The sequence below is a fragment of the Asterias rubens genome, chromosome 5, assembly GCF_902459465.1.
Source record: "Asterias rubens chromosome 5, eAstRub1.3, whole genome shotgun sequence".
NCBI classification, from domain to species: Eukaryota; Metazoa; Echinodermata; class Asteroidea; order Forcipulatida; family Asteriidae; genus Asterias; species Asterias rubens.
This window is the reverse complement of record NC_047066.1, coordinates 19,332,740-19,355,772: the sequence shown is the minus strand read 5'-3', so window position 1 is coordinate 19,355,772 and position 23,033 is coordinate 19,332,740. Positions and strand designations below refer to the sequence as shown.

At 37.7% G+C, this 23,033-nt stretch overlaps 2 protein-coding genes across 2 annotated transcripts; one reads left to right on the top strand and one right to left on the bottom strand.

The window, feature by feature from the left end:
- Positions 1-414: 414 nt before the first annotated feature.
- LOC117290581 lies at positions 415-5,489 on the bottom strand. The gene is made up of 5 exons (XM_033772039.1): positions 5,167-5,489; positions 3,939-4,231; positions 3,146-3,277; positions 2,395-2,637; positions 415-1,848 (listed from the first exon to the last, which is right to left on the bottom strand). Exons 1-5 carry the CDS (start codon positions 5,416-5,418, stop codon positions 1,689-1,691), a joined length of 1,080 nt encoding a protein of 359 aa, XP_033627930.1. The 5' UTR covers positions 5,419-5,489; the 3' UTR covers positions 415-1,688.
- Positions 5,490-5,935: 446 nt separating this feature from the next.
- Positions 5,936-19,836, top strand: LOC117290779 (phospholipid phosphatase 1-like). The gene is made up of 6 exons (XM_033772330.1): positions 5,936-6,275; positions 13,673-13,833; positions 14,574-14,917; positions 15,543-15,600; positions 17,602-17,778; positions 19,022-19,836. Exons 1-6 carry the CDS (start codon positions 6,212-6,214, stop codon positions 19,193-19,195), a joined length of 978 nt encoding a protein of 325 aa, XP_033628221.1. The 5' UTR covers positions 5,936-6,211; the 3' UTR covers positions 19,196-19,836.
- Positions 19,837-23,033: the final 3,197 nt, after the last annotated feature.

The window sequence follows — 23,033 nt, the reverse complement described above, 5'->3', positions numbered from 1 at the left end:
TGCAGTAAAATAAGCCATTAACATTTATAAATGTGATTAAATAAACCAATATTTCAATAAAATATTGCATTAATATTAACATGCAAAGTTTGACCGGCTTACAGAGTCAGTTTGTCTTGGAAAGTTAAATTCATTCCAAGCATCTGGTTTATACACAATATTCAGTTTCTAAACATAAATGTTTCTCAATAGAATGATTCATTAAGCCCCACCCACCGTAGCCTGCACATCTGACGTCACACTTCGAGGCTCGTGAATAACACCAGAGACCGGCCACCAGCCGGCGTGTACTGCACCTTTGACCTACATTCATTTTACATAGAGATACGCAGTCAAGTTCTATGGCGGACGTGATAGGAGTGTACTGTTTGGGCATCTATGGAAAGCTCATGTCACTGCACGTTTATCCAGTGATATCATTGTATCCAATGGAATCACTGGAACTGAGTAGCAGGTACCTGTCTTTATCCTTGTGGATAAAGACGGGTGCCCAGTCTACACCCACCGTAGCGACCGTCTGCTAACGGAGCTCCCATGGGGAGCTCCATTCCGACTTGTGTAGACTGTACAGGGCCCACTTTCACTGCTTTTAAGCAAAGGCTCTGCTTAACGTAAGCAGAGAATCTGTGCTTACGAAAGCAGGGAATAGCACGCTAACACCAAGTATTCATAGGTTAGCAGAAACTTAGCTTCATTTTGTTTCAAGATTTTTCATGTAGCAGAGTTTTGTTGGCGTTTTAGGGAAATCTTTACTGTTGGGATTGGTCAAAGCAGAGCTTGATGGATCAGCGTTTTCTTTGCAAACATGTTAAAAAAATTCCTTCCAAATGCTTTACCTCTTTATACAATTTGCACTTCACCACAGGTTAAAAAGTATTCAATATTCACCTTTGAATAGTATTAAAATTTTGCCTATTAAGTATACATTTTGAAACGGGATATAAATATGAACTTCAGCTGTATTTTTAGTTTTAGTAGAAGTTAGTTTCGGATATAATATTCATTACATGAACATTATACACATAAAAAACATACAAATGTTACATTATAAGCATTGATACATAGATAATTTAGATAAAAGCTAGGTAAAGATTAATATAATGGGGTTATCGTAACCATTCATGCACATTAAAATATACTTCAGAGTCAACAAGTCAAAATCTCAATGTTTTGTTATAAAAATTATTATAACAAAAATGTTTGGTTCAAATCTAATGCACTGATATTCATAAAGCAGAAAAATTCAGCGTTTCAATTCCCTGCCACCCCAATCCAAAGTTATCAACTTTGAGTATAATAAGGCCCAACACCTTTAAGAATGAAACTAATTGTGCACTAGAATTTGCTTGTCCCAAAATTCTGAACCACATTGTGTAGTAAAATATAGAACTTGGGCAACATACACCTGTCTTTAGAAAACCCATTCATGCCATACAGGCCTAATACTTAAAGTGGGCATCAGAGGAAATCACCTCCATGCCCCTGCAGGCCTGATACTTCAGTGATTGCCTCCATGCCCCTGGAAATTGCCTTGGTGCCCTTGAAATGCTACAGTAGATATTTACAATTTCATCATAGGGTGCCCTTTGATGAAATATTCCCTCATACATGTACATTGTAGAGGGCCATTTAAGAAGGAAACAGTTGCTTGCCCTTGCAAGAACAAAATGTCAGGCAGGCTTTTATTTCTAGAGAATTAGAGGAATATTTTCACTCTCTCCTTCAACCTCGTTTTCAATGATGACCTTCTTTTGTGGATGTTGGCGCTTTCTTGGCTTTATACTTCGTCGTAGATCCTCTTTCACATTGGACAAACTACTCTGGCGTTTCTGCATCTTCTTTCCCGTGCTGTGTTAATTGGAGAAAATACATTACTCATTAAGAACTCACTCTGCAAGTTTATAAGGATCCACTATAAGCTAAAGTAGTAGTCCTGGTGTGGCAGGAGATTCTGTCCCCCCGGAGATTCGGTGTCCCCCCCCCCCCATAACAAACTGTGTACAAACTTCTTCCGATAGCACCCTCTTTTGAGTCATCCTCCTCAGCCCATGTTAATTTCCCGTGGGGGGACCGAATCTCCTGCGGACAGAATTCCCTGGGACACCGGCCGATGTTCTACCTTCCCCCTAGGTAGCAGTTAAAAAGCAGGACAGTCAAATCACAGCGGTACCCTTTGCAAACACATAGCATTTGAATTGCATCTAGACACAAGGTTAGCTTGGTGGTCTCGCGGTATGACATCTGCTCTAGCAATGCAAAGTTTGTGGGTTCGAATCACACCCGAGTGATTTCCCTGTGTTTTTTTTTCACAGAACTCGAGAAAGTACCGAGTATACAGTGCTTCATACACATCAGTGCAAGGGTATCAAAGATTATTATTTACAATCAATATACCTCTCATTTTCCTTTGCAGACTCTTCCTTTGATGTTTTATCCTTGGTTCTTTTTCGCTTCTGTGTCTCTTCCTTCGTTGTCTCTTCCCTGGTCGCTTCCATGTCCGCATCCGAAGGTTGTTTCTTCAAGCGCTTCTGCAGGCTCTCCTTCAGACTTGTCAGGCTGCTGGTACGCTTTCCCCTCAGTGCCTTTTTAGCTTCACCATCTTTTGACTCTACCTTTATTTCTGTCACGCTGTTGTTGCTGTTGAAACCATCAAAAACATAGTTATTTTTTTAGAACTTCAAAGTGTTTTTGCAAAACACAAGACCCAGGGCTTGAATTTGATACTTGGCTGCAGGCTTTTACTGGTGTTGTAAAACAAATTCTGGTCCAGTAAACATTTGGAGCCACAAGCCCTGGTTGGGTCTTGTGGAATTTTCTGCCAATTCCGAGCCCTGAGACCACAGGATTTGTTCAGGTATGGGTTAACTGGCCCAATACTATAATAACTGAACTCGGGACCTATGGCTTTCAATCTGCTTTTGTAAAAGACACTAGAACCCAAACTTTTCTGATCAGAAACACAAGAGTTTGAGTCAGGTGCTCTTAACCGCTCGACCACTACATGTATTTGAATATTTACCACCCCACTCAGTTCATTTAGGCTAGTGTGATGTACCAAGCACTATCCTTCAAGAGATTGCATCTGAAATTATAATAGCCATTCCTTACTTTTCCCACAGAAATACCCTAAACATTTCATGCATACCTTTCCTGTCTTGCAATAGTTTTTGTGATGCCAGTTTCCATGTGTTCAAAGACCTTCATGCTCTGTGCTAGTACATTAATCCTGGCTGTTACACTGTCGAGCTCACCTTCAAATCGTCCTGGGGTTTGAAGCCTGATTATTTTAGAGAGAAAAAGAAAGGAAAAATTAGAATCAGGTCTCAAAATATCCGTCAGCATCCACAGCTGTGGCGCCCTTAGCAAAGCTCCAATACAAATGTACATTGTCCTCATGGAGATCCGTACCAGAAGACAATTACAGCGTGTCCCTTCAAGTTCAAGGCCTGCAACCACCTTTTCACTTTTTTTTACCCCCAAATACATGTATTTATAACCTTGTTTAGTGTTTGAGTAAATAACTACTTACATTTAGTCATAATGAGTGAAACTGACTGTCGGGTACACTATTTTGTCTCCCTCCACCCACTAGCCCCACCCTTCCCCACCTCAACCCTACCCTTTGATTTGTTGATGTTTCGTTATTCCTTGCACAAATACCTCCTGAAGACGAGCAGGGTATTGTTTCGAAACGTCGAGACACAACGACTCTTTTCAGAGCCAACACTCCCATAGAAGTGTATTACACATAGCTGTACCTGCAAGTTGACCACACCAGATAGAATGACCACACCAACTCTTTTCAGAGCCAACACTCACATCCTGCAAGTTGACCACACCGACTCTTTTCAGATCCAACACTCCCATAGAAATGTATAATATACTACAATACATAGTTGTACCTGCAAGTTGACTATTTATTTATAGATTCGTAATACCTTCTAGGTTGGTGCCTTCTTGTTGAAGATCGTGGAGCGTATTTCATCGGAGTCGGTGTTCTACTTGCAATTCTCTCAGACCTTCGAAGCCCCTCTAGCGGTGAGTATGGGGTAAGCATCTGAGCTGTATCCCGATAACATCGTGTGTTTCTGGGTGTTGCAAAGGCCGAGTTTGGCAGTGGGGACTGTACTAGACGGAGGACGCCCTCTGGTGTTTGTGGGGTTGCTGATACAGTCATATCTAGCAGACGACGCTTGGTGCTTTGGCATTTCCTACCAGATGGTTTCATCTTCTGTAATAACAAACATATAATTATTTTAATCAATAATCTGATTACCCTTACAATTTCATCGATGTGAATAAGCACGTGCTGTGAACAAAAAGCAGCAGGCAAATACTCTTTAAGTTTTAGTCTCATCTCTCTCTAGCCATGCTAGCTAGGCCGGCAGGCTAGCTCAGATACATTAAAGTACATGTAGGTCGAAGGCTGATGGGCCCTGGGGGTACTGGTACTGTGGTAGGCCTAGTGTTAGTTAGATTTGTTCTAGTGTTTTTTGTTCTGTTTTATATAATATTTTAAATATTTTAAATAATCTTACGTAAATTTTGTATAAATTGTTGTTTAAAAGGCCGAAATGAATTTCCCATCATGGATAATAAAGTGAATTGAATTGAATTGAATTGAATTTGAATTGTGATTTATAAAAGCCATCTGCAAAGGTCGGGGTCAGTGATTTGATTGAGCATGTTGAGACTACCATCTGACCATTTGCCGGGGGGGGGGGGGGAGGGGTAGCCATTAATTAATTAAAAAGCGGAGCCATTTACAGTCTCAACAAGGTGGTGTGGGCTAGGGGAGGTACTTCTAGAAACTATATAAGGCTCCCCTGTGACCTTATTTATAGTTTCTAGAAGTAGGGGAGGGGGTACTCCTGGAACTATGTATGAGGTTCATTCGGCTATCATCTCCCGTAACGGGAGACGAACGCTACATCTACATCTACGCTGGTACCATGGAGCAATTGCTCCATGCTGGTACTCAGCAACAAAGTCCACTTCTAGATGTAAAAAAAGCTGAACAAAACTCCTAATCCTAGTTCGTAGTAGTAGGGAGGGGGTAATTCAAAGTGCTCACTCACACAGTCAAGACTCTTGAAAGAGTCAGCAGGTCAGACTGTAATTTAAATTTAAACGCAATTGCAAGTGGCCTCCTGATTCAGTACTCACCGCTTTGAATGTTCCGACAGCCCGTTTGACAGACCGAAGTTGACGGCTCGCTTTGGATTCTAAACTCGGGACCAAACCCGTCAAACCTGCGTTCAAAGACATCGGCTGCAGAGCTGATCTTCCAGTTCCACCCATCAAACGCTCTACCCCTTTTGTCGAAACATTCGGCGAACCTATGACGAACTTTTCATTTGTTTTGTTGTTTTTCTCTCGAAGAGTCATTACATGACAGAGAAGATGTGCCCCTTCCATTTTGTTGTACCTTTTTTTTTTGGCCGTTTTGTTTTGGGTGCGGTTTTTGTGCTTGTCAAATTTGCCGCGCTAGATATTGCGACACCAAACACCTTGGAATCGATACCACCGCGGTATCGATTGAATTAATAAACTTCCGCAAGTCCTCTGTGGTTCGCGTGAATGCTTTAGTTTTCTTTGTTTTTAGAACTGAAAATTACCCTCTAACTTCTGAGCAAAAAGATAATAAAATACGCAGGGTTTAAGTTAGAATTTAGAGCTACAATTTATATCGTATTGTCCGAGGTTATTTGCTGACAGTTGCATAAAGCGAGTTTAGCCTTTGTGTACAATGGTCATTATTCGAGTACAATTTAAACCGGAAATTGAAATCGGATAACACACAGACACCTGTCGTGGTATCGATAAATGATAAAACGGTCGAAAGTCTTCGTATCTTCGCCACAGGAGGGCGCTGTGCCACGTGCACGTACCCCACCACTAATTTTAGTGTTTTGCGATTCAAGGTTGAGTGAACACCAATTTTGTGAAGAAATTCTTCCGCTTCTACATACTGCGAAAAGACTTCTTGCGGTTGTCCAATGCGGACGGAACTAAACCGGAAACTTCGTTGACGTCAAACGAATCATCAGCACTGACTGTCATTTTAATATTCAACAGCATTCTGGACACCTTCTCGACTCACAGACTTTTCACAGGTTGTTGTTTAGGGGGCAGAACACCGCATGCAGTGCAGCAGGCAGTGCAGACGACTTTTGACAGAACAGACGAGCGTGCGTGTTTCGTGTGCGAAATGGCTAGAATTACCAATGGAACAGTGTGGAAAAGCCTCTCAAATCTTATCATTTTGATATGTTGTAAGTATTTGTATTAATCTCATGCTACTGTAGTCTGTACGGTGTTTCTGCTAGAAACGGCTAGTGCTGCTAAAGTTGTGTTTATTAATTAGTTATTTCTTGAAGAACAAACTGTCAGTTCGCATCATAGACTTTATAATTATTTTTATAGAGCATGGTCAGCATGGAGGATGTTTTCTTAAAAAATGCATAGAGCAAGGACCAAGCTCTTGCTGACTTCAGCAAAAATTCCAAAACTCATTCAATTTCATTCATTCATTATTAATATGACGCATCCCCCACTAAATGATTACTATTCTATGATTATGAAAAGTTTGTGTTTTGCGCAACTTTTTCATTCGGTATGAAATAAAATCGTATCCAATTTACTCAGTTCAGAGTCAAAGGCCTATTCCTTTTTGTGAAAAGGAGTGAAAGTGGTGGCAGGATCTGGAAAACTTTTCCCGATTTCTAAAAAGTGAGATTGTTTTCCCTGGTATTTCTATATGTGTTGTCATCTTAATGTCTGCTAATGTTCGGACCTTGTTCCATATCAAATCTGAAGTTAAAAAAACAATGTTATTTAAAAAAACATATTTAAAATATAACTACATAATGTAATTGTAGTAGTAAGGAGTCTTTATTGATAAAGGGGATTGGCATTCAGAATTAACGATACGTACAGTAATAAAAATTTAAAAAAATTATTTTTAATATTCCTTTTTTTTTCTTCCCTCATTTTTTTCATAGTTATTTGAACTGCATAATGACCAACCTTGATCTAAACAATATTTCCCCCGACTTTACAATTTATTCTACATACTGAAAAGGGGAAGTGAAACCAATTTTAAGCCGTTATATTACGGCTACATTGAAGAACCATGGCGGAAGACTTCCTTATTATTATTATTATTATTATTATTAAGAAGAAGAACTAACAAAAAGAAGAAATTGGCAAGCACACAAAACTGTGTTTTTCTATTTCCCTGGGGCCTACCGTTTGAATGAGGGGGACTGTCTAGACAATATCCAAAACCAACTTTCTCTTTCAGATCATCTCGGCAATCTCTCAGAGAGATCATAGAGATAATTAAAAAAAAAAAAAAAGTTGGTGTTGGGTATTCCCCCCCTGCCCCCGCCCATTTTCTTGGCCCTTGAGAAGGCAGTTGTTGTATTTTAGTGATTTGTTCTCTACTTAATAATGAAACTTCACAATTTTTAACCAAGGGATAACGTAATAAATGATGGCATTGATGCAAGACTGCATCATGGATACAGTACACATACAAACTATTCAATATTTATTTCCAAATATATCTTGTATACAAACTATCTACACATACAAACTATCTACACAAACTTTTTTATAGGAATGTATTTCATGAACATCCATACCGGGTCCCTCAAGTCATTTTCAAAACATCAATATTTAACAGTCTTTTTTGTGAAACGTCATCTCTCATACACTGTTGACTCCTTGAATCCAGTGGTACATGTATGCGATAAACCTCTTGATAATGTTCCCAGGGCCCACACTTTTGGGGTGGGGAAACCCACAATACTTTATTGCATGGCTTGTAGCTTAAAATATTTACTGGGCCAGAACTTATTCTGTAACTGACCAGAATTGAAATGTAGGAGAGGGAAAAATCACTTCACAGTTTTTAAACAGTTGAACTGTTTGAATTTAAAAAGGCACACAGGTTTATAACATTTTACCTAAATTTGTAGGTGGTCCAGTGTAAACTTTGACCTTGATAAAATACTTAAATTGGTTATTGGCGCTGTTAATATTGGAACAGGAAACAATTTATTTGGTTAATGTGTTCAAAATGGTAAACGGATAGGCCTATTATTTCATTGACACATACGGTTATGTAATGAATGATGGTCCACACATTAAATTGTGTATTCACTTTTAACCGACCTGTGTTTCAAAGTGCCCTGTGAATAATGTTTTAAAACTCGTTCTAAACAAGACAAACTCGACTCCCCTAGAAAATAAAACCAAAGAGCAATAAGTATTTTAATCTTACTTTATTACTAACTCACTGCCACGTTTCGGTTGGATTTTTTGTTATAAAAAATTGTCTACTCCATGATAAATTTGCTGGTGGGCAACTTTATAAAGCCATGTGGATTTTATTCCCAGCCTATCAAAGCCGACTTCCTCTCTCTGCTTAAATATCAAGAAACTAAAACCAAGTGACTAACTTGCATGTTCCTGTTGAACTTTAAAATAGTTATATTTGACATTTCAAAAACTCCCAGGCTGTTTATAGCAGTTTTCCCCGCCCAGGCACCCAGACACTTTAGTTGCAATTAAATGGTCTTAGAGAAAGAAAGACTTTGAGAAAGACTCGGCGAGGGCAAATGGGTTGAGTCATCAATCCATTTTTTACATTTACTGGTCTTCCTCTATCTTTTTGATGATCTGGTCAAATGATAAGAATGTGGTTTTTGTAAATAAACATTGAGTTGAAGGAATTTATGTTATCATATAAATAAATGAACTATTTTATGGCTTCAAAAGATCAACTAACATTTTACAGTGTTTCAAAGCTCAGTTGATGTCAATTTTAAAATTTTAAACAGATAACAGTTGTAACATTTTGGGAAAGAAAATGTGAAGAATAAAATTAGGGGACCACACCCATTGTTGGTTTCTTTAAGAGTTCAAATTAGGGGAAGTACATTTTTGTTTATAGAGTTAGAACCTGTGCCCAATTTCATAGATCTAATTAGCAAAAAACTTGCTGATTAATTTTCTGCTAAGCAAAAGTAAGCAGGATACCAGTACCAAACCTTGAGTGTGATGTACATTACCAATATTTTGGCTGGTTAAAAAAGTAACCAGTGGTTACCACATTCTGGTACACTGCATTTATTTTGTGATTTAAAGCAAATTACTGTCCCTTTAAAGCAACTCCATAAAATTGTCTATTAAACAGATTTACATTACTACACATTGAAAATGCTTTCAATTGTTTTAGTTGCCTAGGATACGAAGGACCTTGAGTTTATTTACAAGTCTGTTGCTTGTGTTTAGTCTGAGAGCACAGTCTGAGCATGGAGCTCCATGATCTGAGTGGGCCACTTGTAAATTAGAATCACTTTCTATTCACAGCGGGGTTTCTATTACTCACTTGACAAGTCAGTTTCACATGCTGTAGTTTCACTACCATGGGTAACTTCAGTCATCTCACTTTCAAACTCTCCAGATCAAACAGCAAGGGAACCACTGGTAAAGAGGGCACGAAACAACCCCCAAGAAATCCACCATTTGAAACGTTTTTGTTTTAGGTCTTTAAATTTTAGGCCTTTTAATCAGCTAACCGCTGATTACACAATGACTAGTAGAATAAATATTGTCGTCTAGTTATTTACTAAATCTCAATTTCTTGAGTAAAACCAATGTTGCTATGAGAGAGATTGGCTGTTGCCAGCTGGTGTTTATATCCCCTTGATGGGAAGATCATTCAAACAAACAAACAAACAAATAAACAACACTTCATCCGTACAAACAGCCAAAAAGTAGTAAAATAATTTGTAATTACCCCCAAAAAACTATTAAAAATTGTTTTCTGTCTGCATGCGCACAGCAGAAAGTGAATTAAAAGCTGTCGGGAGAGGGTTGGTTGGGGTTCAGTATTCTGTATGGTCTTCAGATTTTAGTAATTTTAACTTGGAATACTTTGCCAGTAAACTCCACAACCAAATAAATGCAGGTCTAAATGTAAGTCCTCTCCAGTCTTTGATACGTTTTTCCAAACACATACTTTTGAAGATTTGCTATTAACTACTGTAAATGTGTTTAACTTCTAAAGCTTTTAAATTTCAAACCTTTCCCTTTAAAGGCAGTGGACACTATTGGTAATTACTCAAAATAATTATTAGCATAAAACCTTACTTGGTAACGAGTAATGGGGAGAGGTTGGTAGTATAAAACATTGTGAGAAACGGCTCCCTCTGAAGTGGAGTAGTTTTCGAGAAAGAAGTAATTTTCCACGAATTTGATTTCGAGACCTCAAGTTTAGAACTTGAGGTCTCGAAATCAACCATCTAAACGCACACAACTTCGTGTGACAAGGGTGTTTTTTCTTTCATTATTATCTCGCAACTTCAACGACCAATTGAGCTCAAATTTCTACAGGGTTGGTATTTCATGCATATGTTGACATACACCAAATGAGAAGACTGGTCTTTGACAATTACCAATAGTGTCCACTGTCTTTAAGTTCAGCAATATAAGAAATCAGTTTTGTTTTAAAAGATCTAGTACTCTACAGACATGTCAAGATAATTCTGGTCAAGGATTCAACTGATCAACAGATCTGTAATAATAAGTGCCCTGTCATGAACTGAGTTGCTTCCTGTAGTGTTAGGGTTAAATCACTTGGTGACCTTGTGAGAATAGGCTCAGTTACTTAGAGCAAAATCTTGGCCTCTAGGACCTCAGATCTTTGCTATGATGAAGACACATCGCAGTTCTTGAGAGCTTTTTCACATCCAACAGGGCCCAATTTCATAGAGCTGCTTAAGCACAAAATTTTGCTTAAGCAAAAAAATCCTTGCTTAGTAAAATCAGATTACTGGCCAAGAATCCACTCAATTGTTATTCTAAGTAAACAACAGCTAAATACCAGTCACATGCAATGTATATGGCATGACATTTTGGCCAGTAACGTGTGTAAAATTTATCGAGCTATTTTTGTGTGTAAGCAAATTTTTAGCTTAAGCAGCTCTATGATATTGGCCCCAGGTGTCTCTAAGTGCTCTAGTTTTTATTAAGGCGTTCTTGGTTTTTTTTTGTTTTACAGGTCACAGTATTTAGGCCTAAAATGGAGGCCACAAAAAACCTACACCATGATGTGACCAAAGGCTGACCCATGTGGTCAGTCCTTGTACTCCATAAAATGGTCCAACTTTATTCCTAATAAAATGGTCCAACTTTATTCCTAGGACCAATGATCATGCATGACACTTGTTAAATCAGCGTTACAATAATAATAATTTACATAGCGCTTTTCACGCCCGAGGGTTGTCTCAAAGCGCTTCCGACATTATTACCCCTGGTCACTGGGCCTTAAATCATTCCTTAAATCATCTCAGCTCCCTGGGGAGTATACAGCCTGTGTGCAATATGGGCTCCTCGGCTAAACCAATCACAAGAACCATCTCTGCCCTCGCAGGTACCCATTCACCCCTGGGTGGAGAGAAGCAATTATAGTTAAAAGTGTCTGCTGAACTGAAGCCTCAGAGTTTAATTAGTTCGGTGCTCTTTATCCACTCGGCCAAAGTTACGCAACTTTTATCAACACAGTCTTTTGAAGTCTTCTTCATGTATATGGGGTGGCTGTTTTTAAACACAATGCTTCTGTGACACAGTATGCAACATCCTGTAATTCAAGGCCAACAAAGTTCATGTAAATAAGTGCGACTGTTGATCTGTAAAGTTTGCTTGTGCATACTGTTTGCCCTGCAGAAAAGTGTTGGACAAGGTATAGTTTTGGAAGAAACAAAATAATTCCCACCCTGTTCAACAGGCTGAAAATTATTATATTATCCAATAGTGTACGTATACAGTTTTTTTAAAGAAAAGAACTTTCGGAATTGTGTGCAATCCTGTTGCCCCTGGTCTAGGCGCTGGTGCTCCTGACCAACTTACTATCATTGTTTTTAAAAGAGAAAGTACATGTTTGCACTCCACCTTTGGTTGTCAGCGTAAACACTTTGAAAGGCATGATTGCATACTTATCACGCTCTATGTATATTTTACATACCTCCATAGTTTAAAGATGCTATGTCAGATTTTTGGCCGATTTGACCCGGGATCCCGACAATATACCGCGTGACCAATTCTTATGTGTTTTATAAGAAACATTTTAAATTTTTGTCATGGTTCCTGACCATTAAAAGTAACTTTTTTCCGTTAGAGCGTGTGATACTCTTTGAAATGCCATTCACTTAAAAAAATCTATTTTTTAATGTTTGGGGCAAAAAATCTGACATAGCATCTTTAATTACTATTTATGGCTATAGTAGTTTAAAGACCACTTCAACAGTAATTTAATCCCTTTTGGTTCACACCTACGTTTAATGACTTGACCAGTAATGTTTACACAAGAAGACAAGTAAACTTTATTATGAGATAACCTCTACCATACTACAGGGTACACTGGTACTGTCATAATGCCAATACATGCCATAAGTCAAATGTTGATTTAGCATTGTGTTTGTTCAGTCAACAGTATAGTGGTACACAGCACTAAATAAACTCCCTTAGCATATAGGGCCTACAAAATGCTGTAATATTTACAGTAAAGGGGAATTTATTCATTGACTCTTTAACTTTTGTATTTTCTGCTCAATTTGATACGGGGAGTCCCAGGGCTCTTCAACTTATCATTCAAACCCCTACACAACTTAAATTTTCCAAACGCCTGAGCATCAATGGTGTAAAATGGCCCTACACCTACATGTATCGACAAAAACACTACAACACTTTATTTCAGGGCCATTGTCATCCAAAATACCTCAAGTTGGAAGTCAATAACCCAAGAACACAAGTGGGCAAAATTTAACACTATCTCACCTTCCAAATCGGTCCATAATAATACAGGCCTACATGTATGTTGTATAACATTTTGAGGGCCTACAAAATATTGATGAGGCCGACATTCTGTTTTCTCCTTATTTTTAGTTGGGTGCACTCTGAAAATGTTGGCATATATATTACATGTATATATTGATAGCTCAAATTCTTAACAAAAGTACTCTGAGGCAGCAATTACAACATGCATGTACATTACAGTAAACCCACACCTTTAGGACAGTAACTCCGTGAGGCAATTGTCATCATGGCCCCTGGTCATCGCCTTTGTTGGTGTGTTTTGATCCCTTCTCTTTATAAAGGGATTTCAGTTTGCAGCACATTTCGTTTGATATTGTCCATGTGACCTAGCACATTTGCACCCAAATATGACTATAAAGAGATAACTCCTCTGGATGTACGTATTGGAAGAGATATCAAGATTGGCTTTTAAGGAACACGTTGCCTTGGATCGGTCGAGTTGGTCTTTGAAAAGCGTTTGTAACCGTTTTTTATAAAATGCATATGGGTAGAAAGATGTTGTAAAAGTAGAATACAATGATCCACACAAACATGCCTCGAAATTGCACGGTTTTCTTTTTACCTCGTCGACTAACACGGTCGGCCATTTATGGGAGTCAAAGTTTTGACTCCCATCTTTCCAACCATATGCATTTTATAAAAAAGGGTTACAAATGCTTTTTATACCAACTTGTCTGATTCAAGGCAACGTGTTCCTTTAAGCCTTGTTTATAGGCCAACTTAGATAAAACATATACTGCATGATATAAAATAAGTGTTTATTTTATTTTCTCCACTCTCATAGGCGTCTTGCCTGGTGGGCTCCTAGAGCTGATTGCCACACCCAGCACCTCATTCCAACGAGGCTTCTACTGCAATGATGAATCTATACGCTACCCCTACAAGGACAGTACATTCAGCACACTCCTCTCCTTCATACTCTGTCTGGGAATTCCATTGCTTTTTGTAAGTATTTTTCATGAAGCCATATCTCAAGGCACTCTAGCTCATCAGATGCCTGAGGAAACATGTTGCTGCATGTCAGACACACAAGCAGTAAGCTCTGGGGTGCATTTTCGCAGTCTTACCAGTAAATATTTTGGTTCTTCAGGCCCTTTTTGTTAGCCTGGAGGCACTTGTACATGTATTTCTACTGCTTGAGCACCAACCAAACTCCCTAAGCTTTACGTCCAAACTTATGGCTCGTGCTGAGTAAATCAGCGTAAACGTTTATTTGCCTTGGATAATCACTGGCCAATGATTGAAACAGTTATTGGTTAAGACCACCAAAACACATCCCTGGTGTTTCTGACCAGCAGAGTGTTGGTTTGTGTTGTGTCCCAGTCTGGACACCTCTGTCCTTAAGTAAGACACTTAAATAACTATTGCTTCATCCTTCGGATTAGAACTCACATTCTGTGAGTGACAGAAGTTCTCATAGCCCCAAGGCTTTGTAGAAATCCCCTACCTGAAAATGTAAAAACTTTCAAATTCATTTAGCATACTGAACAACATTTTAAAATCCTACCTGCATATTAACTTATTATGTACTGAGTTTGTGGCAGATTCTAGTGCTTTAAAAATTTCCTTTAACATTGTAATTTTTATTAATATTGTGAAGTAAAGTTTTCTCTGAGAGCCTTTGATAGTTTGATTGACAATCATCCAAGTGTTTTGACACTTTGAACTTTGTTTTCTTCTTCAAGATGTTGATCATAGAATTTCTCCTCTACAATCGTTTCGACTGCCTCGGCGAGCCCCAGCGAGACGTCCCATCCCACCGCGGTGTGAAGATCCTATGCCTGAAAGTCCACAGCTACCTGGCAGCTCTCTTTGCCGGCTACACCCCATTCCTCTTTGCAGGTGGGATGACGCTCTCAATGACCAATGTCCTGAAGTATATGGTGGGAAGATTGCGCCCTCATTTCCTCTCGGTGTGCCAGCCGGACTTTGCGATGATTCAGTGTAAGGACTCGAATGGTTATTATATCTACGTCGAAGACTTTCAATGCTCAGCAGAGGCAAACATATCAACGCTGCTAGATGCCAGGTAAACTTCACACCCAAATTCAGAGCTTCACAAAGTTCCCTGAATGTAAACCAGTCTCTCCATGTTCTGATGAACACATTAGAATATCTCCCCGATTGTGAAAGCTTTTTTTCCGAGCTGTTGAATGCAATAATCTCCCAGATTGATGTAAAAAATCTCCCTGGTTGCACGGTCCAAATGTTGGCAGCTCTGCAATTCTGTTCGTAGTTTTCACAAGTAAGGCCTGAGCTAAACGTCGCACTTTTGCCGAGCCGAACTCGAATGTTTTCGAATCGACACGGCAAGAGTGCGACGTTTGTCACCGCATCGTGCAGCTATCGCATACACGACAGAGCTTGCCGTGCTACACGGCAGTGCCGAACTTTAACACAAAATTGGCGCGGAACGTCGCTCTTTTGTCGGGTTTAATTCCTAATTTTACAACTGTTTCAGTTCGACACAACAAAAGTGCGACGTTTAGCGAAGGCCTTAGCTTCAAGTTGCAGTGCCCCAAATTTGGGAGGGATTGTTTTCTGATCTGACAAACTGAAAACATACACTAATTCTGCAGGCTAATCTCGTTTAATGATTGAACCTCAACATGCTCTTTGCACTGACTGACATTTTTATGATTACTGTATTACAGACTGTCATTTCCTTCGGGCCATGCTGCTAGCGCTGCTTCTTCTTTCATCTACCTCGCAGTAAGTATGGTTACGCAGTGAGTTTTGGGCTGCTCATTTTGTGCCACCTCAGACTGACTTTTAATGAGAGACTTTTGGGACGCTTGGTGGCAGCAGACTTAGCAGGTAAAATCCATTGTTCTCGGTAATGTGCGCATGCTCTGAACTATGTAAACAATGGAAATTTACCTGGTAAGCTGCTGCCCCCTATCGTCCCAAAGTCTCCAATTGAACCTTTGGACTCTATCAAAGGTTAACACCATGCATAGGCTATGCGTATTCGGATCACGAAATACCGGTTGGTACTTGCCAATCAGGTGTACATATTTTATCATTTTCCATGATTATTTATTCTGCATTTAAACACCCACATTTCCATTTTGCAATAGATACATTCTATTATTTTCTGATATTGCATGATGGTCCATGTTGCACAATATTTACATGTATTCTCTGATTTCATGTTTATGTTCCTGATATTTTATGCATGTATTTCCAGATATTCAATAACCCAATTGTCATAGGCATATATTTCCAGAGGCCTATAATAGACCGATCCATTAAGCCCTGCCCCATTATGTATTGACCAATTACGACCCATTGCGCAACCAAAAGTCCGACAAATAAAGGTCCGACATGCGTGTGCGTATGCTTATGCTTGGCGCGCGCCAGAGTTGTGCAGAATGGCAGAGAGGCGCACATGTTCTTGCTCACACGTGCGCCGTGGGCGTAGCCTAATAATGGATCAGTCTAATGGACTGATACCTGCCAACTGCTTTTTCTAATAATATTCCATGATTGCTTTTCTGAGTGATATATACATGCCTATTCGGCTATTCTCTGCTATCTCATGATTGCTTTTCTGAGTGATATATACATGCCTATTCGGCTATTCTCTGCTATCTCATGATTGCTTTTCTGAGTGATATATACATGCCTATTCAGCTATTCTCTGCTATCTCATGATTGTTTTTAAAAGTTGTTGCCTGGCATGTATTCTATGATATTTCATTCATGTATTTTCCATATTTGTGATATTAAATGCATGTATTTTTTGATATTCCATTTGGCTATACTTCTGATGTTCATTATATTCTCTGATTATTTATGATAATTCTCTGATATTGATATTCCATATTTTCCATTATGTAAATTTCTCTGGTTTTCAACGATATTCCTTACCTACATCTTTAGTTTTCCATATAAATTCAATTTTCCTGATATTCCATACATTTTCTCTGATATTCCATGATTATCTGATGTTGAATAAAAAAATTGTACATTCATGTATACTTGGTATTCTATGATATTTTGATGTTCCTCATTCCTGACAATATTTTGTGCACATTCCATATATTATTACCTGATACTTCATAAATGCACAATGTACACAAGTGTTCTCTGATATTCCATATTCCTGATTTTCCATGCATATTCTCTGATATTCCATAATGTATAAAAAAAATATGTAAAAAAAATTACTGATATTCCAATGTGCATTTTCATACATTTCTCATTTTCATATTTTCCATATTTCTGATATTCCATGAATGTTCTTTAATATTCCTTATATTTCCTTATTCCTGGTGTTCCGGACATTGTGTATGTTTTTCTCATTTTCCATGATAGACCTATTCCATAGTCCACAATGGGACTAGCAGACTTATTTGTCAAATCTTTTTGTGTTACATCCCTTCACAAACTCTTCATTCTTTCACTAAATCCCTCTTAACTTTAAACACTTTAAGTCATTATAAGGAGCTACAGTTCTTAACCTTTTTAAAAACTTGTTTGAGACTCAATAGTTTAGCTCGCCATATAATTAGTAGGCCTAATTATTAGTGGACATGTATGTATTGTATTATACCTGTCGTGTCCCTTAGTGTGTATTTGTTTGTTCACTTTATGATTTGTATCTTTGTATTTTCTATCAATATTATTATTTTAGTGGTTTCTTTCCCTTCATTCTTGCATTAAAAAGCTGCTTGTCTGTATTACACCTCTTTACCTTCCTTTTTTCAGATTTACTTGCAATTTCGTATGGTGTGGAATTCACCCTACCTTCTAAAGCCATTCATTCAATCGCTGCTGGTGGCTTTTGCCATGATCATCTCAGCCTCAAGAGTCTCTGACTTCAAACACTTCTTTAGTGACGTCTTCTGTGGCTTCTTTCTCGGCACTGCCATCGCCGTTTTTGTGGTGAGTTTAAACTACGGTTTTGTAATAAGCCATTTGCATGTAAGATTTGAATATTAACATCTATTAAATTGCTTGCAGTACCGGCTGCTTAACATAGGATTTAAACTGCCTCTAGCCACCAGGCAATCTTGGTGGTCTAGTTGGTATGACACTGCCCTAGAATTGCAAAGGTCGTGGGTCGAATCCCACCAGAGTAATATGCCTGTGATTTTTTTTCATTTTTTTTTCCCACAGAACTTGGGTAAGTACCATGTATACAGTGCTACAACGTATTAACTTCGGTGTATAAGGGTAAAAAAAAGTCAAAATTAAGATTTGAATATTGTCTGGTACAATGACGTGCTTGATCACAAGTTAGCACTGAAACTTTGATTCCTCAGACTATCGAGACAGTTGCTATGTCACATGATTAGGGGCAAGCTTTTGCGTAGTTACGAGACGGTGAACACCCATACACAATTCTGAATGGATGTGTATGGCACAATGGTACACAGGTTTGCTCATCTGGAGGTTGCTATGCAAAGGCTTGCCCCAACCATTTGACATAGCATCTGTCTCTATAGTCTGAGGAATTCAAATGTAAGCAGTACATTGTGACTAAGCAAGTCAAAGTACCGGACATTATTCAAATCCAAACCAGCAAATGGCTTATTCTCTGAGTTGATTGCTCATGTTTTGCTCTTGACTAATTGAAAGTTGTTTGTCAGTTTGTATAGATTTTGTAACATTTCTTGTGCATATTTTGGAGCTCAATACTAGAAAGCTCAGCCATTGAAGCAAGAGGAAAAAATAAAACATTCTTTTCCTCTAGCAACTCACATAGTTTTTATCTCTATGTAATTCCTTTTCCAAACAGCGGACTTAATTAGATCATGCACAAATCAGTAGGGCTGCTGACTGCCTCTTGCAGATCAACTCCTCATTCATTTTGTAAGTTTTTATGCTCATTTAATGTATTAAACACAACGGCTCATGCATGTCATGGAAAATACACTTTCCGAGTTTTTGTGGCCAAACTTGGACATTTCTTTGATTACTCTGGTTAGCAGCTAATGTTTGGAAAAGGAATTACATAGAGATAACAGGTGTCAGTTGTCACATAAAAAGGATGTTTTATTCCGGCCTCTTTCTGTAATGGAGCTTTCATGTAGTGAACAGATGGAGAATTTGTCCTAAGTTAGTGTTCCTTAAATTTGTTAAAGTGGTGACTCATTTTTATTGTGTTTTTTTTCTCTTTCCGTAGGCTTTCTTTGTGAGTGATTTGTACTACTTTGAATCACCTTCGAACTTGAAGGAAAAAGCATCCACTGATTTTGTGGGCTCTCGCACTGATACTGACTTATCCACTATTGTCAGCATACCGGCAAACTACAAGTCAACAGAATCCAGTGATGGCAGAAAACCAACAAATATTTAGCGGATATAAAAGATCAACAACTCATGTGGATCTCTGAAGTAATGAGAACCAAACTCTTCTGCTAATATTCCATCAAGTAATCAGGGGTGGATTTCACAAAGAGTTAGGACTAGTCTTATCTCGAGTTAGGACCAGTTACTCGTCCTAACTTAGGACTATCCATGCAATTTGTAGGACTTAACTCTTTGTGAAATCGACCCAAGGAATATCAAGAACCAACAGGTAATTAGTTGACATCCACAAGTGATTTAGATAACTTCTAATTCATGATTGTCAGCTAAAAGTAGTATTCCAAGAAGTAGATGAGAAAATAGAAGAAGAAAAAACTATATTACGTAGTTTGTTTTTCCTCTTTTCTCTATGGTTGTGTGGTAATATAGCAAACAGAAGTATTATGCAATGTTCAAAAGCTTAATCAAATTAATATGAAGATATCTAATTTTTCAGTATATTTTTTGTATGTTTGAAAACCAATTGATTTATGTGTTAATGTAATTGTTCATGTCTCAGCCTGTTTGGACTTAACTTAAAAAAAATTATAATTCCAAAAGGAAAAAGGAGTTTGAAAAAAAAAAAACATGATCTTTTCTGCGGACAATTACTGCGCAGAAGAATTAGAAGAAAAAAGAAAGAGATGGAAATTAATAACAAAGGTGTTGTGCTGTTGCCTGCAACCGATTTCATGAAACGAGTTAGGACAAGTAACTAGTCCTAAACGAGTTAGGATGAGTAACTCGCCCTAACTTAGGATGGGCTCCATGCATCCTAACGTCTAAGGTTACGGAACTTTACTTGTCTTAATCCTAGATTAATCCTACGAAATCGACGCCTGAACACCTGAAACTAAGCCATTGAGAGGGTTACAGACCCAGTAAACTAAAGTATTTACTTAGAAATCTTCAGCAGATAGCATGTAAATATTGTTTTGTATTGGCCAGTATTGTATTGTTTAGCATGTATTAACCCTAACGGACTATGCAGTTTGGTTAGTGTGTGGCCCAATTCCTCAAATATCCTTTGTTTTGCCTTAGTCCGTCTGAATCCTTCACTTTGGCTATTGGATATAGACGGATTTGGGATTGTAAGGGTTATACAAATTTTAAAATATCATTATTTAAAAACATCTCAAAAATCTCAAAGCACAAATTTATTCTAAACCGGTACAAAACAGAGAGAAATGGTTGTAGATATTGGTCTGTCAAAAACAGTTCTCTGTCCAGTAAATTTTTGGCTAGTAGAGAATTTCTTGAAATCTCTAGGGTTATATCTCAAGTCCCAAAGTTCAAAAGACAAACTTCATCCTTAAACAAAAAGGAATAGTTGTAGGCGTAGTTTTCTCGCTGAAAACTGTTCTCCGAATTTAAGAACCATTCCTCGTCGCAGATTTCTCCCAAACATGTCTCCATGGAACTTTAATTCCTAAACGATCACTTCATTAACAAGTTAATTTGAGACTCTCTGTATTGCACATGAAGTTCATTCCATTTGTAGCTGAAGCCACACATCATATTTTTAAGACCGATTCTATACTTAAAAATCTGGCAACATTTCCAAAACCTGTTTTTAAGTTGTTTGTTCTTCTGAATTCTCATTAATGTGCGATCAATGGACTTCCATTCCAACTGTAGCCACAAAATATGAAGACAACTGTTATACATGGACCAAAAAGAAGAGATATCCTGAAAGCTGCCTACACACTCTCAAAAGTAAATGTTCTTGTATGCCTATATAAAACTTAACATTGATGCATCATCAATGGACTTGCATTCCAACTGTAGCCACAAAATAATTAAAGACCATTGTATTCATGGACCAAAAAGACCAAAACTTTTTTCAATATTAAATAAATGTGCTACTTATAAAACTTACTTCATTCCAACCTTAGCTACACAATGATTATAAAGATCACCAGTATTGCAAGAAACTCGAGATGAGAAATTGCAGACTTTTAATGTGAATTCAGAGAATTTTTTATGTCTGCCTTGTGAACAAAGGGTACATGTAACTGTTATTTTCTTCAGGTGTAAAAAAATGATACTACTGCATGCTCTAGGCAGACATGTTGTGGCTGAGCAGTCTAGTTTATCACTGAACCTGAAGCTCTGGTGTTGTCAGCAGCTGAGTGTGGGTTCAAATCCCAGTCATGACACTTGTGGCCCCCTGAGCATGTCAACTAACCTAAACTTCTTCGTAAAATGTTAGGAAGGTAGTGGGCAATTCCAAGCAAACATGGACACGACACAATTTTTTTTTTTTTTTACAACGTTATAACATCCAGAGCACAAAGCCCACAACATTTCTAATTATCAATTCAAAGTACAAATCAGTCTATAAACTTAGTGGAAAGAATATCTCACATAGAACTTTCAGCACCAAGATCGAGAAATGACACTGAAAAGTGTAATGCGACTGACCGTGGAATTACCCATGTGCATTCTGCTCTACCTGCCAGGTAGATGATACCCATGCCTACATCCTTACGGACTGTGAAGGGGGTAACCCTGTTTCAGCAGTTGATCTGGGTCGATAGCCCAAATCAGTTAAGTGTAGCCCTCACCTTAAAGTGACATTTAGAATACAAAACTTGTTTTAAATATATTTAAAAACAAAAAGCATTTCATCAGTGTGTAATCAAGACATTTAAAAAAAAAAAAAAATAATGATAATAATAATAATAATAATAATAATAATATAAAATATACAAAAAAATATGCAAATGCAACCAATTTTTTTTTTTATGCAGACAAAAATGAAGTGTGAATGCTTAAATTTAAAATTGGTTGCAATGTTTTTTATTAAGAGCAAAAGCTTTGGTGACAATTTGTCAAATTCTTGTGTACTTAATAATGCTGAAATACTTTTGTTTTTCAAATTTAGGCATTTTCAAGATACGGATTCTGTAAAGTATTACTTTTTTTTCCTTTGGTTTATTTGGTGTGTGTATTACATTGTAACATTAGATCGAATATCAATTTCCATTTTGCTTTAGAATAAAGCAGTATTTATTCAGGAGCCCGGAAGTAATTTTTACAAATTGTTGCTGGTAGTAAATCCATTCAATGGCCACACACCTTAATATAATCATAACTCTAACACAAACCCTAATCAAAATGCTCCTTATAGCATTACCCTGTCAGTTTTAAACAGCCGTTTAAAGACCTTGTTACCGCTCTTTTTATTCCCTTGAACCTAAAGGGAAATTGATTGGGTAATTTTACATTTAAATTCATTTTGGGTATACAATGACTCAAGATGTGTTCTCACTACTTTCTTATAACTTCTCTATTTTCATCTTAATGCAAAAAAGAGACTTCTTTATGAATGATTTGTGCTACACAAGAATGGGTATTGTTGGATTTGAGTAGGATTCAAACTGGCCAGCTCCAGATTTAAATGGCTGGCGCTCTTCCAACTGATATATCAAGCCCCATGATGGCAGTCTCCCATCAGATGTTTTTGTGTTTTTGTAATTGTGATTGATAAAATTAATTAAGAGGCTGAACTTAACAGCTTATTCTATTTTGTAATGTAGACTTAACATTTATATGCAATTGTATGTAGTTAATGTTTAATGCTGTATAATATGTGAAAATGAATGTTCATACTATATTTTTCAATTACGCCTAATAATAAACCAAGTATTGACAGAGTATATTACTATTAAACTATTTCTGAGCCAATATTTTTTTCTCTATGAACTGCATTGATTTTTTGTGATTTATTTGAGAAGAAAAACAAGATATATCCTCATGTTATTTGTTTGCGAAATGTTTGAATGCTTCATGTACAATTAATGTCTGCAAAGAAATTGTGTACAATTTCTCGTTGCAGGATAGCC